The sequence below is a fragment of the Plectropomus leopardus genome, chromosome 6, assembly GCF_008729295.1.
Source record: "Plectropomus leopardus isolate mb chromosome 6, YSFRI_Pleo_2.0, whole genome shotgun sequence".
NCBI lineage: Eukaryota > Metazoa > Chordata > Actinopteri > Perciformes > Serranidae > Plectropomus > Plectropomus leopardus.
The window spans coordinates 29,457,401-29,475,452 of record NC_056468.1 but is presented as its reverse complement, the minus strand read 5'-3'; the positions used below and the strand labels follow the sequence as shown (position 1 = coordinate 29,475,452).

The following is an 18,052-nucleotide window of genomic DNA, read 5'->3' as shown; positions in this document are numbered from 1 at the left end:
TAAGTGTGCCCTCTAGTGATACAATATGAGAATACATCTAATTCTCTTTTCGGAAGACGTGTTCTTACTTTCAGTCTGTGCTGCCTTTCTTATCATCAGCAAAAACAGCAAAAGCAGCATTACCCATCTCTTAGCTTTAGAGAAAAAGGGTGAAATAACAACTAGAATCTGAAATCTTTTCCTTACTTTTCATGTGGATTTATTTTTTTAATACTGACTGTTGACTTGACAGCCTTGACTTTTCACCTCTGGTCACGTGCTTAAACTGGGACACTTATCTAAATAGCCATGCAGCACAACAATGAACTATGAGCCAGAGTTCAGCTTTGTTTGTTAATAATTACATTTCTAGGATTCTTTTTATAGTGAATCTTGCCACAGGAAGCTTTCACCCTGACAAACAGGCACCATGAAGCTGGAGCAGCATCTCTCCGTTTGTGTCCTGCTGCTTCTTTATGGGACACAAAGCACAAATGGAGGAAACATTTTGGTGTGGTACACTGAAGGCAGCCACTGGATTAACATGAAACCTGTGCTGGAGACACTGGTCGACAGGGGACACCAGGTGACGGTTCTGGTCCCGAGCACATCCATGTTCATGAACTCCAGCGAGCCTTCACGCTTTGGCTACGAACCCTTTAATGTCTCTTTTTCAATGGAGACCATAGAGGAGTTTTTTGAGGAGTACCTTCACTTCTCCATGTATGAGATGGATCATATGAACTACTTGCAGATTTACATCAGATACATGGATCTGATGAAGGTCGATATACAGTTTACTTTGAAGTATCTGGACGGCGTGCTGAAATCAGAGACCATCATGAAGAAGCTGAAAGAGGGAAAATATGACCTTCTCCTGTCTGACCCCGTCTACCCAGGTAGTGACTTGGTAGCAGATATTTTGGGGATCCCCCTGGTCTTCTCCTTCCGCTTTTCCCTCGCTCATAACTGGGAGAGGTATTGTGGTCAGCTACCTGCTCCTCCTTCCTTTGTCCCTGGAGCTATGAGCAAACTGACTGACAAGATGAACTTTTCAGAGAGAGTGTGGAACTTCCTCTTCTACGCTTTACAGGATGTCGTGACCGATTACATTTATTGGCAAGAATTAGATAAATATTACTCCGAAGTCAAAGGTGAGAAACAACTTTGTGTAAGAAGACATTTTTTATAGAGCTCACAAAGTCAAATAATTGTTTAGTTATGTTCATTGCAATGCTTTTATATTACATTAAACATTACTATTTATATTTTAAGTAAATAAAGTATGAAAATAAGATATCTAAAGTATTGGTGATACTTTGCAATAGGCCGCTATCTTCCATTACTTTTGCACTGTGACAGGAGCACCCATCAGTGCCTGTGAGATGATGGGTAGAGCAGACATGTGGTTGATGAGAACCTACTGGGATTTTGATTTCCCTCGTCCTTTCCTCCCTAACTTCAAATTCGTTGGTGGGATCCACTGCAGACCTGCTAAACCTTTACCAGAGGTAGAGCTGTCTGCACTGTCACACACCTATCGTTACACTGTTTACAAGAATTCCTGACTTAAACAATTAGTTTATTTTACTGAGATCATAACTGTGATTTAATTTCACAAATAAATAAAATTGAACTGAATTGTGAACAACAAGCCCTTAAAATGCTGAGGAAAGAAATAAGATACTGGTTGGTTTGCACTGAGATAATGTTACTTTTCTTGCAGGATATGGAGGAGTTTGTGCAGAGTTCTGGAGACGCTGGCATTGTGGTCTTCACTTTGGGATCATTCATCAAGAACATCACCGCAGAGAAAGGAAACATGATAGCCTCAGCTCTCGCTCAGATCCCACAAAAGGTCAGAGGACAATCTCTTACCCTTTTTCCATTATGACTTTTGGCCCTGCCAAGTAAAATTACGCCGCACCGATTTGTCTTTCCATTATCAGTTTAAACACGCCGAGTTGCCCCTGAGATTGACCATCTCTGGAGTAGGGCCAAAAATGCAGCCCACTCCTGCAAACAGGTAATGGTGACATCTTGCCCGCTGCAGCCAGTCCCCGAAGACCCCCTTGTAACAAGTGTATTGCAAAACTCTGTTCGCGTCTGTCTGTGTGGGAGACCACTGCGAAAGGCATTTTTTAAAGTGGTTCAGCTCTCAATACTTACGTATTCTCTCTCTGTGTTTTCAAGTTTAGTTTCTCTCCCGCGTCCCTGTTTGTACTTTAGATTTTACTGTGTCATGTTCGCTTTCAGCAGTGTAGGAGTCATATTACTGCAAGGTACTGCGAATGAACAACATTCCCTTATTTTGCTGCTTCAAGATGAAAGCCTTTATAAAACAAAATGACGGAGGATATTTACTGTGAAGAATTTTATGGGAATGAAATGTGTTGCCACAGAATGAGCAGAAATTTCTTGGCAGCTGTTCTTTAATAAAAAAAGTCTACTGATAGTGTAGGGAGGAAAGTCCAAGCAGAAACAGCCACAGTGAGGTGTTAGAAGAAAAGCTGCAGACAGCAGAATCTCACTGCAGCTCTGCAAACAGCTCACCTCCAACGGGTGAACTTATTTTTCTTGCCATGCTGTATGATGTAAAAACACCCAATAAAGTAAGGGGGACTTTAGCCAGGGATCATCGTGCTGCTGTGAAACGTCATCACTCAAGACAAGCCGTTACCAGTTTGAGACACGTCTTCAAGCAGGTAGCCCTTTGTAATGGAGACGCAAATAGCCCCTGCGAGTGCCGAGTAAAACCATGTCAGGCCAAGCCAGCACACGTGTGTGGAGAAAGAGTTTCTATGTGAAAATCGGAATCGACTTGACTGAGTCCTTAATGCAGTTCAAATTGGTAAAGTGCTGAACTGGCCATTAAAAAAATTGGAAATGTAAAATATATATATATTGCCACAAAGATTTGATGGGAATTATGGAGAAGTGATATTCAAAAATAAATTATAACAAATTACCTGCATCTAAAAACCACAAGTTATTTACTTAAGATAGACCATTTTCCAAAGAAAGACTTAAGTTTTTCCAATAAAATATTAGTTTTTTCAAATGATTTTTGCACATATTATAGAATGTGCAGTATGCAGTATATTATGACATAACATTTTCAATGTGTTGGTGTGTTGGTCAACGTTGTTTTTTTTTTTTTATTTACTGTGGTTTATAGGTGCTGTGGAGATACGGTGGAGAAAAACCAGCGACTCTCGGTGCCAACACCAGAATATATGACTGGATTCCTCAAAACGATCTACTGGGTCAGTAAAGCTTTTGAAAACACCTTTGACAGTAATCGTCATGACTTTCACTTTTAAATGAAATAGGATATCGCCGAAATTAGGTTTTTGTCTTATTTAGTTTGACAGTACAAAATTCTAAAGGGGCAAATAGTAGGAGAGAAAACATAGCAAGAATATTTAAAGTTTGTTATTTGATAAGAGGAAGAATGTTAATTTGGAGACAGGGATTTTCCCAACCACTACACATTCATAAAATGCATTATTACACGCTGGTATCTGCGTTCAAGCTATTCCTAAATGTTGTTATTTATTGATTTAGTTTTTACAAAACAAAATATAAAACAAAAAACCCTCCCTTTCTTTTTGGCCGTTTAGCTGTCTTGAGGTTAATTCTCTTTCCGATTAAGGGAGTATCCTCCAGCCCTGATACCAATCTTTGAGATCAGATCGGGACATCCCTAGTTTCTATACAAAATATCCAAATAGCGTTGATTCCCCTGACCCCACTGGCAGTAGGGCCTTGCGATGTCACATTGTCATTTTCTGCAGTTTGTCCAAAATCTCTATGGGATCTGATTTGGCAAGCTTTCACATACAAGCCTTTGCCAATGTTTAGTTAATACATTTATGGTAGTGATATCATGCAGAAGTGAAGAGATGTGCTTTAACAACCCATTTTGATTGAAAAAAATATATACATTTCATGATTTTTGTACCCTATCAGGTCACCCCAAGACCAGAGCTTTCATCACCCATGGTGGCACAAATGGGATTTATGAGGCCATTTATCACGGCGTTCCCATGGTGGGCCTCCCCATGTTTGCTGACCAGCCAGATAATATGGTCCATATGAAGGCTAAGGGAGCTGCAGTTATTGCAGACTTGAACTTCATGAAGACTGAGGACCTTAGAGATGCATTCAATGCTGTCATCAATGACAAATCGTAAGTAATTTTACTTGTCTGCACTTGGTCTGTTTTATGCTGAAAACACACTGAGCAGCAGGTAAGTGCAGCCTGCAGCGAGCTGCTGCAGTGGCAGGTCTGAGCTCTGCAATCTGCATCCTATGGCAAAATGCGACCAAACTACAAGTTGGTGATAGTTAAAATTTTGGGGGGGAATTGTGCCAAGAGAAAACCCAAACCAATCAGTATGCAAGTCCTATGACTCCTGTGACAAACTGACTTACATTACAAATAAGTTATTTCCTCCTGAACACATGTATACACCTCCCGGCCACAGAAAAAAATAATTATTGCAAGCTGACTGGCTGTTGAAACAGCTCACTTGACTTATGTTCTAAAACTAGCCACTGGGGACTTAACAAGCTGAGTTGCAGGTAACACCATCAGCTGGCTTAAGTCAAACTTAAACCGTCCAGTTCACACACTCGCAACTTTTCAATAAAATCTTCTAAAACTGTTTTGACCCCTTAACAGTCTTTGGTCTGAACTGGGCTTCAGACATGCACTGTTCCAATACCTATACTACAATACTATAAAGTATGCTGGAAAAAGATTTACACAGTATGTCAAATGTAGTATGCCAAAAACACCAGGGTGTTCTTCTGCTACGTTTGGTTGGACTTTGCATTATGCAAGTCAGCATGTTTTTCTGGCTATTCTGAACCATAATCCTCTGGGCAGCAGCAGATATGTCACATCAACTGAGTCGCAAACAGATGACAGCTCTGACAGCTGATTGACAGCTGACAGAAGCCGCAAAGACGAATGACAGCGCATTTAAGTGACTGATGACTAGCTGAATGGTAATATTAGGAATATTATTGTTTAAGTGAAGAAAATAATCCTAGAGATTACGAATAAAATAAAAAAATTAACAAAACAATTTTAGAGAAATGTTTATGTAGGCTAATATTATGTATTTAGTCTTGAATTCATAATGTATGCAGTTATAACTTCAGGGTTAAACTACATCAGGTGCCAAGTAACAACAGCAGAGCTTTTCCAGCTGATCTCCGTCCATGCCGAGCTCAGCGAATGTTATCTTTGATCTCCATGGTAACGGCTACATAAGCAAGAAGGTCAAAGTTCAGTGCGCAGTGTTATTAAGAAGTAGTTTGTCCCATTGTGCACATACTGCATGCAACAGTACATACTTCTTAAGGGCAGCTGCAGTACCCACCGAAAGTAAAAATAGTTGGTATGAGATTTGGAACGCATCCGCAGGAGAAGCTCAGAGTAGTTGCTGCATCAAAAAAGTGGTTCATCTGATCAGGACGCCTCGTGGGAGCCTTCCTTTCCAAAGCTAAAAAACCTCCAAAAGAGGGTTTTGCTGGGAAGAGGGACGTCTGGACTACCTTGCTCTGCCTGCTGCCCTACTTCGACCCAGCCCCAGATAAGTGGGAGAAAATGGAAGAATAAATTCATGAAAATTCATTTTCTTTCCACTTTGCCTTTTTGGGGGGCTCCCATTAATAATACAGAAGCAAGATTGATGACATGCCATAGAGCCATGGTCTACTGTAGTATGTCAGTTCAATTAACACCACAGAGTTTCAAGGTCACAGAGAAATTATAAAACCACTGAATGGCCTTTTCTTTTCATATATTGCATTCCTTTTGCAGACTTCTAGCTTTAAACTACACTACACACAAAAAAAATTAAAATTTTTGTGCTTTATAGCCATTTTTGGTAGGGCAAAAAAGATAAAGTAAAAAATACATGCAACGTATATGTTCACCCCTGTGTGTCCACATTCACAGGTACAAGGAGAATGTCATGCAGCTGTCCCGTATCTTCCATGACAGACCAGTGAGTCCTCGGGATGAGGCGGTATTCTGGATCGAGTTTACCATGAGAAATAAAGGGGCAGAGCACCTGAGGGTTCAGGCCCATGAGCTCACCTGGTACCAGTATCACAACCTGGATGTCCTAGCCTTCCTCCTCACCATTGTGCTGCTTCTTGTGTTCCTCTTCATCAAGACCTGCAGTTTCTGCTTCCGGAGGTGCTGCGGCAGAAAGGGACAGATGAAGAGAAAAGCTGAGTGATTGACTGAGTGAAATGTAACTGACAATAAAGTGATGACTGAAAAAAAAAACAAGTTTGGTGGTTGTCCGGTCAGTTGAAATCATAAATACAGCTGCAATGCTCTGGACTGGAATTTAAAGCTTGGATCAGCATTTTTCACAGCTTTAAAACCCCTAATTCATGCAACAAAACTGGAGATATATATGTATATATAAAAAAAAAATTAAAAAACTTTACAATGTCCAGTAATCCTGTAAACCCTAAATGATGGACCCCGTGTTGTACTATTTGTTTCACTTGTTTTGTCACCATAAACTCAGGTTCAGTCGGCCTTTAAACCGAAGTAAAAACATTGTAAGATCCCTTCATGTATTACAAGTAATTACTTAAACTGCAGACAGGTTTGCTTTAATTTGCATAGATGCACCTGAGGCCTATTGCATTAAACACAATGCATGTCCACGTAATTTTGGAAAGAACACAAACAGATTTTACTATGTTTGTTTAATTCTTCTAACTAGTTACAATAATGGTCTTAATAAGTGTACAAAATTTAAACAATTTAAACACTTGTTGTTGGTCCTGCTTTTCAAGACTTCAAATCAAATATCTAGGGAGTTTCCTATGAAAAATATTAAAATACTTTTTTGGTCACAAATTTACTAAAACAAGTGTTATTGACGCTCCTTTTCCAAGGTGATCCATCCGCCTGACAGGTGTGGCATTAAGATGCTGAATAAACTGCACCGTTTTTACACAGGTGTGCCTTGGGATGGTCACAGTAAAAGGCCACTCCAAAATGCAGTTATATCTGGTAAAATAAGATTATTGGGATTATACATGACTAACATTACAGAAATGCATTCTTTTTGGTCACGGACACTTATTTCCACCACGACAGACCAGTGAGTCCTCGGGATGAGGCGGTATTCTGGATTGAGTTCACCATGAGAAATAAAGGGGACAAGTACCTCAGGGTTCAGGTCCATGAGCTCACCTGGTACCAGTATCACAGCCTGGATGTCCTGGTCTTCCTCCTCGCCATCGTTCTGCTTCTTATGCTCCTCTTCATCAAGACCTGCAGTTTCTGCCTCTGGAGGTGCTGCGGCAAAAAGGGACAGATAAAGAGAAAGACTGAGTAACTGAATTGAAAATGTAGCTGGTAAAAAACTGAAGCGTGAAATAACATTTCGCTGATTTGATTCTAGTCATGTAATTTAATCACGATACCCTTGATCTGAATGTGTAGCTTTAGACCAAAATTGTCACAACTAAATTTGGTGAGAAATCAGTCTTTAAAAAAAAAAAAAGGCACTTTACAGTTTACAGTATTCTTGTTAAACTCCACCAACAATGTAACGTGTTATTTGTTTCACTTGTTCAGGCACCATAAACTGAAGTTCAGTCAGCATGTAAACTAAAGTAAAAACACTGTGAGACATAGACAAGTACCATTTATTTGTATTCCAGCATATGTGGACATTCTTGTTTGCTCCCTCGTGTATCACAAGTAATCAGTTCAGTTGCAGACAGGTGTGCTCTTATTTGCATACGTGCACCTGGGACCAAATGGACATTACATGCTGAATGTTCATTGGCTTTGTAACTTATAAAAAAAAAAAAAACACATACACAAAGTGATTTTATTATGTGCCTTTACTTGGATACTATTCACATCCATCCCTTCAGGTTTCCACAAATATTTATAATGGCATGGACATGTTCACTGCAAAGCAAAAGTTAACATACAGAAAATACTTTAACACAAAGCAAAATATGTAATCAAACTCAAAAATACACAGCCTTTTCATGTCATCAGAACACAAATATATGTGGAATTCAGATTTGCATTAAGTTTATATGTATGAACAGTGTGGGAGTTATGCTTTATTTTCATAATTTCTTCAATTTTCCATCTTCTTTGACCTTCCATAACATAAGCTCCATGCAGGCAGCAGCGTCTTCGGCTGTGTCGTGGCCACAAACTGGGAGAAATATTAACACAGTGTATTTGAACAAACCATTGACAAAAAAATATATCAGCATCAGATAAGTCACAGTGTTGCAAATACATACATTTTGGCAGACTTCCCTTTTATTCTGTAGTCTGATTATGATCCATTTCTTTATTTGAATGCAGAATTTGTTTCAGATGTAAGTTGGAGTTTGAACTCAATGGAGATTTAAATAAAACACTGACTTGTATGGTGTTTGTAGTTATACGTGATGACCCACCACTCTCTTGGATGATCCTCCTGAGGTATTCAGCAGTGAGCTTGTTAAGGGTCAGCTTATGAGGGGGGCCCAGACGGTGGGGGAAGACCACTGATGTGTCCACCACTGTCCCATGAAGCAACTAAAGTAAAGAGGAAGATAGCTGAAGTTCTTATGACTGGGAGTATCCTCTTTGGAAAAGTTAAAATCAGCTATATGAAATAGGGACAGTTGGAAAAAACATGCAAGCAAGACCAAATGACCTAAAGCATCACACCCTGGTTTTGTCTAAAATGTGTGGCTTTCTAGTGCCACTCTTCATTCACTTAAAAGACTTTGACTCAAAGTCAACCCAGCTGTGTAATGATTGAGACACATAAAATACCTGTTGGAAAAATTACTCTAGACATCCAAACCTTTGACCAAAATGGATGATAGTTTTTTTTAAAGCTAACTTGCATTTGTTAATCCCTCGTGTTGATTAAACATGCAGCCACAATTCCTTTGGTCAGAATACAAGCTGCCAAAACTCCTTCAACAGCCATAAAAGGTTGGCGCTTGTCCTTCAACCTTCTATGACCTCACGTTTTAGCAGTGTTTGGAATAACGATTGTTTAATTTTTTTAGTATCTTGTGAGATGTTTACATTAGTTTGTGAACACTCTGTACATACATCCACGTTATGAATCAATATTATAAAAAAAAGCACACCTCACTAATCAGCCATCTGGAAAACAGCAATATTACTAGACGATAACATGGACTAACAAATAAAGTTTTAAAATCAAAATAAAACATCAGGTATGCACAGGGATACTCATACAACAAGATTTAGCAGGTGGCCCTTTTGTTTGTAACAAAAGTATTTCATGCAAACATGCTCACAGCTTGGATTTTAAAAATATCTGCTTATTTAAAATCACAAGTTAGCCAGGACTAGAACTGACATTGTGAAAGTATGACGTTAAAGAAAACTAATAGTAGTCACCTTCAGGGCACAGAGGTCTGTCTCCAGGCCGTGTCCAATCAGAATGGTGTCGGCGTTGATGAAGCTCAGTAAAGTCGTCTGCACCTCTCTGAGGGAGGTGCGGTTACCCTTCACATCTTCCTCACTGATGCCTGAAAATCTTGACAAGTGAAGTGTCACACACGCTATCGATAAAGACACTGTTAAATACTGTAGTTGCATCAACTCCTTTATTTCATCACCCTGTATTAGCGCCTACATTAACTGTGTATTGCCATATTTCCTCTCTAAATTCTAATTTAAAATATAGTACAAGTGCTTTAATATACATTTTTAGGTTCTTGATGTTTTTCATATAAATTTTAAGTTATTAAAAAAAGTATTTCACCTATATAAAGGGGGTCCCAACAAAAAACTAGGCCGTCTATGCATCAGAAAGACGCAAAACAAAAAAGAAGACAAAATAGACTGTGGCATTCGCTTTGGTTCAAGAGGCAGAAAACCAACAACTACCAAACTCCACTGCAGTATATAAAACAAATAAAAGCTCCCACTGCTGGGTGATGCAGTATGAACTTTGTGTGTGTGTGTGTGTGTGTGTGTGTGTGTGTGTGTGTGTGTGTGTGAGAGAGCTGAGGTTTTACTCAGGGGGGGAGATGGTTAAGCACTGGCACTTAAGTTTACCACAGTTCATCTCCACTGGTATCCCTCTCACATAGTGGGGATTGAGCTTGTTTGGTTTTGTCAAAAGAGAGGAAAAACACTGTAAAGTATGTAATGTCATTACCTGGTGTTATAGTCGATGACCTCGTTATCTGGTCTGACGAAGGTGTCATAGACAACTTGAAGGCTAGAGCTGACCACCGTCACTCTGGATAGCTCCAGACCATGAATGGTGTAACACTATGAGGACAAAGATTAATACAATATACATTGTTTTCGCTGCATACTCAAGGCCAGCTTAATATCAACAATCAAAAATCTAATTTTATCCACAAACACTAATTTTTGTTTTTTCTTTGACATCAGAGCACATGAGCGCATCAAAGTGCTTACATAATAACAAGCTGCTATTAATGGTCTTAATTATTTAGTTTTGTAATATATTGGGGAAATCTGAAAAGCTATAGGGTATTTCTTTTGGAACAGTTATATTGCTTTCTTTACATACCATGTTACCTGAACTGTGTTACTTAAAGGTATACTATTTAGGAACTGTCAGTTACTGTTCATACACAGTATCGCGAAGTGAAAGCCAACCCCAGATTAGCATTTTTCTGGCACTTCATCCGCAATTTTCTTAGCTTCCTCTTAAATATGAGCTGCTTACAGGCAACTGGTTGCTTCCATTCAACAAAGTCCCGACTCCACCTGCACGCTGCAGCCAGGAACATCCCAACCACAGCAAAATAAGAAAATACAGGCAAAGGGCAGTATCTTGGCAGAAAACACACCGCAAAAAAGGGGAGGGATTGAGAAGGATTACTTTTGTCTGAGTCTATACATTGTATTTTTAGGAAAATCCAGCAGAGTATATCTGCACAGGATCTGTGGTCTTATTACCAGTTTTCATTGTGGATTCTAATGAAACTTCCACAAAAAAATGGAGTTTAGTTAAGGGTTTGATACAGTAGGTTTTAAAAAAGCTGTTCACCATTTCACAATCCAAGGAGTAGACTCCAGGACAGCTAATATCTGACGGACGTCTGGAGAAGGTCGACACAAAGCCATCCAGGCTGAGCGAGTCATGGACATGCAACTGGTCAAGAAAAAATATAAAACCAAATCATTACGTGATGCACGTGCTGGTAAATGTGAGAAGGTTTTAGTATCAAGTTACAGAAAAATCTCTCACAATGTCTTTTCCTACCTGAAACACTTGACATCCAGGTGCTCCCATGACTCCCTCACAGCAACTGTAGCGAGTCTCCACTCCACCTGGCACTGTTGAACGTTTAAAAATGTATACAATGATCTCATAATATAAGTCCTTATGCAAATACTTGGGATGTTTTTAAAGCATAAAACTATGGTATACTCGCCTCTTTTTGTAACTCCTTTACCATAGTGGTAATTACACTCCTCCTTGCGGATGTGTTTGCCCGTTTGGTTCACAGAGTACGTGGCTCCACATCGACAGCAGATCCTTTTGAGGGCTTCAACCAAAAATATAGAAGAAGCTCATCAAAGAAACCCTCACTGCAAGTGCAACACAGGCTGAGTGTGCCCTCTAGTGATATAACATGAAAAGACATCAAATTGTCCTTTCAGGAAGAATGAGTTTTTGACTTACGGTCTGCACTACTTTTCTTGTTGTCAGTAAAAAGTACAGCACAGCCAGGTCTTTCTGGGTGATGGACGGGATAGTTGCTCTCAACAAGTCTCTCTTCAGTCAAAATATAGTCCTTTAAACTCTCATACAATGCCGTATCATCTGCTGGGAAAATAAAGTCACTGAGAAGCTGCCAAACTATTTGAATGAAACGATGAATGCATTTGAAGGAAACCAAATCTTTTCACCATTTTCTTTACACTTCTTCAGATCAAAGGGAATGTTGCCTTTGGATCTTTGGCTGTTGACTTCATTTTCATCTGCACCATAAAAATATACATAGATTAAATAAAACCAAATTATGTCTTATCACATTTCACGAAGGACAGCATGTCAAATTCAAATAAAAAAATCTTACTTTTGATAGCAATAGCACTTTGGTTCTTCAGCTTCTTCAGCGCATTCACTGCAACACTCAGATATTTGAGTTTGTTTACACTTCGATTGTACACAGTCTTCTCTTCAGCAAGTGCCTATAAATGATCACAAGGACAGATATGAATACCGAGGTTCTAGTTTGTCAGTGAGGATGACATTAGGGGTCACAAGCTCACCTTTTCAAAGGCATCATTAACATTGGCTGTTGTCTTGAGGAACTCCTCTGTAAACATGTTGACATAGCGCTGTCGGATGTCACGGGGAACTTTGTCTTTGGTAGCCTCACACTGCTGCTTCAATTTACGCTTAGTGGGGACTGGCTAAAACAATAAATTTAGTATTAGTTTTCAACAGATGAAACCATCTAACTTACACCAGGCAAAGCTTAGTTCAAATCTTTGAAAATAGCTCTAACAAAGGCTGCTTTTCACCTTAACAGGAGTATAGACAGGAGCTTGAGGAGCAGTGGAAACAGCTGAAGTTGAATGTGCTGCAGCAGAGGCGGCAGGCAGTGAAGGTTTACGTGCCAGCGCAGGAATGAGAAAAGGTGCCATTGTGCGGTATCTTTGCACGGTGGTAACTGCAGGTGGATGGTACATTTGTCTCGCAGCCCCAGTGCTTGTTTGCATGTGACTGATTGGAGTTAGCACAGAAGTAACTTGGCTGGAAGTGGAAGTGACGGGCAGAGGGAAGGTGCCCTCTGGGAGGATGAGGTGCAAGTTGCTGCCCACCTCAATCACGGCAGTTCCCAAAGATACACAGTTCATGTGAGCTGTGGAATAACAGAAAAACATGCAACACGTAGATGTCATGCATTCGGGCAAAGCTACGAAAATACACCACAAAAGTAAATTCTATTTAAAGTTTTGCATACAAAACATATGAAATGGTGCTGTCTTCACAACCATGTAAACAGTGCAGGTCTCAAGACATCTTACTGGCAAAACTTGAACCTCAAACATGACAAGACATGAGAGCATAAAATTAAGCATAAAACATTTCAATTCAATAAAAGCATCAACCTTGGAATTAGACAATGAAGTGTACCGTTTGTGAAGTATCTGATGTTTACATTTTAATGGCAACTTTTTTAAAAAATTACTTAAAATATATCTAATCCCCCACAGCTAATGGTGCTTACCATTTTGCACAGGAGCAGCCTGCAGGTTTTCAGGGGCTTGAGTCAAAGGAAAATGTGCACTCTGGGTCTCTGGCGTCATCTGACAGGAAGAGGAAACAAAAGCCTGACCACCTTTAAGTGAAGCAGAGAGCATGGAGGCTCTCTGCTGGACCTGCTGGATCTGGGAGGAGATGGAGGGCTGGGGGGTAAATCCTGACACCGCAGGTCCACGTAGGGGAACCAGCACTTGGGGTTGAGGTCTGCTCTTAGTCACTGGCTGCTGAACAGAGACCGTAAATCAAAAAAAATGTACCTAAAACTTGAATTTATGTTTGAAATTGGTGAATCTCACGAGAGTAACGCCCGAGAGCAAAAGGCCATTCTGAAATATTTCTTGGATTTATATCTATGCATCTATGGTTAATTATATTTTACCATATTATCAAACGCATGCAGTTATACTACATGTGTATATGAAAGATTTATCCCATCAATTTAATACATTTTTTATTACCTTTAAATGCTAAGGATCAAAAAGATCTGCACACTGTATTAAAAGCTCAAAGTAAATTTTAATGAAATTAATTTTAATGAAAATTTGAAACATTTCAAACTAACTGACGAAGATCTCTATTGGAAACATTTTTATTATTCGAAACATGTAGATCTTTTGTTTGATTCTTGCCTTAGTTTGATTTTTGATCCAGCACCTTTAAAAGTCCTTCGGATGTGCGTTTTGCTTGATCCTGTCACCTTTACATGTAATAGTATTAGGTAATTTTCATAAATGTTTTTGTGAACTATATTTTTTGGTTTAATATGAAAAAAACTTAAAGTAAACTAAAGTTTTTACCGTACTTGTTTAAGATTTGAAAAAGACTGCATTGAAAAAAAGTAATATTTAGTGTTTTTTTGTCTTATTGTATCAGCTTAGTTTATTTCTATCTTTTCCTGTTTAGAGCCTCCCCTGACATAAGCCATGTCATGTGTACGTAGCATGTACCTCTGTATGTTTGGCTTCATGAGCGACCCGCTTCTTTCCTGCCAGTGCTTGAAGTTTGACATCTAACTCTGGTTTCTCCACATCCATTGCTCCAACCTAAAAATGACAAGGTGAGGGAAAAGATCTACATACTGTTGGAGATATGTCTTCATTTAAGATCACAAGAGTCTACAGCAAACTTACAGAGACATCTGGCTGCTCGACGCACCTTTTGTCCTCGTTGTTGGCCTCCATGAAGATCCTGTAGCATTCCTCCATTGGGTCACTGTCGGACATGTCCATTTCTAAATAGTTGAGCTCATCATCATCAGAGCTGGAACTAATCGTTATGACGTCATCATTATCTTCTTTCACCAAAGGCTGTTTAGTTGATGCAGATGGTGACTTAGCTCCGTCTGTCAAACTTGATGCTGAAGAATCAGTCTTAGCCTGACCATGGGTGCTGTCTGAAGCTCGCTCTGCTGAATTCAGGCGACTTCCAGCAGCAGCAGCTTCATCATGCATCCGTCCTTGCATTGTGCTTGATGTTTTCTGACTGTGTGGCAGCACTGATGATGCACTTTTTGAGGAAGACCACTGACTACTAACCCTGTTCTGAGCTGGCTGCTCTGCTGTCTGGGCTTGCTTGGTGTGCTGCTCACTTTGAGAGTCTGAGCTAACAGCTGGAGCTTTATAAAAAAGCGAATTTTTTGATTGAAAATGATGTGGCTGCAGTGGATTCATTTTCTCAACACTATGGGACAGCTCACACTGAGGCAGGTCAGTCTTAAAGGTTTTTTCTTCCTTTTCCAACACCTGATCGTTCCACTTTTGATCTTGCAGGCCGGTAGTGGCAGGGTGACTTGAAGATTCAGGACTTTTCTTCACTACTGTTTCAGTAAAGTGAGTTATTTTCTCGGTTTGCTGTTCTTTTAAACAGCCAGTTAACTTAACTACACTCCCATCGATGGGTACATTTTCACATCCTTTATTCTTATTAAGATTTAACAAACCTTGATTGTAGTCAGTACTGCAATTACTATAAACTTTATTTTCTTCTATTGTTGATGCAGGTGGAGATGTCACCTTACAAGCCTCAGCATTTAGAAATAAATTAGGGGCTGCTTTGACCTCCTCCAATTCCTCTACTTTATCTTGAAGGGATTTTTCAGCAACAGAATCAACAGGTTTCTGAGCTCTCACTTTCTTTTTGTCTGGCGAGGAAGGAATGTCAATAATCAGGACATCATCTTCATGAGAGTCATCGAGTGGCTCTAGAGATGGAGATTGGGAAAGCTGAGACTGACATGTAGCTGGTTTCTTTTGGTCACAGGGTTCAGCATGTCTTGCCCTTTTCAACCCTAGTCTGTTTTTACCTTTTTGCTCATTACCTGAAGAGCTGTAAGACATTAAGCCAGCAGAAAAGTTGGATAGGGGATCATACTCTAAATCAGTCCTTGGTTTTGAGTTGTCAACCACGTACTTCCTTGCTTGGGTGTACGTTTTCGTAGAGTCTGTGCATGAGGAGGATATTCCATTATAACCTTTGACTACATATTTACCTGCAGTCTCAGACTTGGAAACAGAGAATTCAGCCACAGTGTTTTTGCTGTTTGCCTGTTTGTTCTGGTAGTGTGAAAGTCGCCTTCGCTCCTGTTCCACTTCGTGCCTTACAGTTTCAATCTCCTTGTTGATCCGCTCCAGCTCCTGAAGGCAGTCATCTCTGGACTCGTCATTCACTGGACAGCCATTTTGCACTCCTGTACAAAAGGAATATGAAATAGGACTTAGTACACATGATATGGTGGAGAAACAATAAAGAGAGAGACTGGATTTAACATAACTGAACTACAGGGAGTGTTGGTGTGTGCAGAGCAAACATCTTTACACCAGTGGTTCTCAACCCTTTAATGTCAAGAACCCCTAAATTGAAGCACATCAGGTCCAGAAATCCCATTTGATAAGATTTCACTTCATGGACCTCCCTCTGAAAAGATTTTGGTTGTTAGATATGATGAAGATCTGAATTCTGTGCTTGATAACTACAGTTGAGGAGATAGCTGTTGAGGAAGTGGAACCTAAGATCAGAAAAGTCCCTCTCAATGACTCTTACTCACGTTATTTTTTCTTCTCTGCACAACTGTAGAATGAAACACTGGTATACTTTTCTTTATAAAAGGCCATTTTACATGAGATGCCTCTTTATTTATGTTCTCTACTGATTCCTAAAATTGTCAGTAGCTGCAACCTTTGGTCACATGGACAACATTTCATTCCCCACACCCGTACCATCTTTGGTGAAAGTGATTTTAAAGTTTTTGTCTTGGTGTCAGCTGCAGAGTCACCTTAAACTAGATTCTATATAAGCATCAGATTTTTAAAAACAGGATTGACCCTTTGAATCCTGGAGCGACATCACTTTCTTATGCTACTTTCAGATGTGTATCACATGTATTTAAATCTTTGAAACCTCAGTAAATTGGTGCAGTTTTTCAAAAACATTGGAAAAAGGCATCAAGAGACTTGGTAAAAAATGTTCCAAAAATTTCAAGACCTTAGATTTAGGAAAATTATTTTCAAAAACATTTTAAGTGCTAGGGAAAATGTCTAATTATCATTATTACATCATTAAAATTATGATAAAATTCTAATCGTTTTTAGGCACTTTCTCCACTACATTTCCTTTTACTATATTACTATTTCCTTTTTTTTTCCTTTTATATTTTACTTTCTTTTCATTGGGTTTTTTCACAAATTTCTTGCTCATTTTGGGGTCATTTCCTCTTTAGTTGCTCATTGCCTTCGCGTTTTTGAACTAAATCAAGCCAATTTGCTCAGGTTTCAAAAGGGGTTAAGGACCTTTTGTACCTAACTACACATGCCGGGTTTCTGAACACTGCTAATTCAATTGCCTGTCGTAAATTGGTTGGCTGCTTGTGAGTGAATTTTTATGCTGTTTGTTAAAACTTTTGTTTTGGTGTTTTTGGTCTGTTTTTTCTTTTGCGTGAAACAAGTCATGGTGCTCTTAGCCAGGACTCCCTTCAAAAGGAGATTTTGAATCTCAGTGGGACTATTCCTGGTTCTATAGAGGTTAAATAAAGAATCTAATTGTAAAAATAAACCACCCAGTTTTCTTGGTACACTCTGGATCTTGCTCAAGGACTCCTGGTTAAGACCCACTACCTTACACTATTATAATTTGTGTTTTTAATACACAAATGTTAAGCATATAAAACGTGTGCTTTTGTGTTTGAAAAGCAGCCAGGCTGACAACAGACCCACGTCTGTGCTTAATTTTCAAATTATGGGGATGAGTGAGTAAGGTTAGCTAAAGAAAGTGATGCCATTTAGCTTGTTACATTTTCAACCCTAAATTGAAGTAAAAAAAAAAAAAAAAAAAAACATAGGAGGTAGTCGAGAATTTAAGTACAAAGGTGAGTCACTTCATCTTTAAGCTAGTTCTGTCAAAGTTTAAAACTTATTAATCCGACTTTATTCTTAAATTACTTTGGACATGCATTGAATAGACTTTAAACAGTCAACAAGCTAACGCACACATGCGGCTAATTGTTGTTAGGTAGGATACCTCAATCAACTTACCTGCAAAGTCAACTATCGATGATTTATAGGAGGCACCAAACATCTCCTGCATTTCCGTGGCGTGTTTGTACAAACAGTTAGGCCGCTCACAAGGCCCATAGTTTGAGAAAGGACAATTTATATCAGCAAAAAGTCCAGATGAGGGAAACATTAGCAAAAAAGACACTTCCGACGACGCTAGATGACCACTTTGGTTTGGCTAATTAACCGTTGGGAAACAGGTGCAGGCACCAATTCAAA

General features: G+C 39.3%; 2 protein-coding genes across 2 annotated transcripts; one reads left to right on the top strand and one right to left on the bottom strand.

Moving 5' to 3' along the window:
• Positions 1-382: 382 nt before the first annotated feature.
• Positions 383-6,289, top strand: LOC121944435 (UDP-glucuronosyltransferase 2A1-like). The gene is made up of 6 exons (XM_042488221.1): positions 383-1,133; positions 1,342-1,490; positions 1,706-1,837; positions 3,158-3,245; positions 3,952-4,171; positions 5,954-6,289. Exons 1-6 carry the CDS (start codon positions 410-412, stop codon positions 6,237-6,239), a joined length of 1,599 nt encoding a protein of 532 aa, XP_042344155.1. The 5' UTR covers positions 383-409; the 3' UTR covers positions 6,240-6,289.
• A 1,568-nt stretch (positions 6,290-7,857) lies between these two features.
• On the bottom strand, positions 7,858-18,021 carry zgc:152968 (uncharacterized protein LOC564848 homolog). Its single transcript, XM_042487723.1, has 16 exons — positions 17,813-18,021; positions 14,417-15,972; positions 14,234-14,329; positions 13,252-13,510; positions 12,542-12,882; positions 12,287-12,430; positions 12,091-12,205; positions 11,921-11,992; positions 11,694-11,834; positions 11,443-11,556; positions 11,271-11,344; positions 11,055-11,159; positions 10,188-10,303; positions 9,422-9,560; positions 8,455-8,575; positions 7,858-8,204 (listed from the first exon to the last, which is right to left on the bottom strand). The coding sequence occupies exons 1-16, from the start codon at positions 17,961-17,963 to the stop codon at positions 8,113-8,115; spliced, it is 3,636 nt and encodes a 1,211-aa protein (XP_042343657.1). The 5' UTR covers positions 17,964-18,021; the 3' UTR covers positions 7,858-8,112.
• Positions 18,022-18,052: the final 31 nt, after the last annotated feature.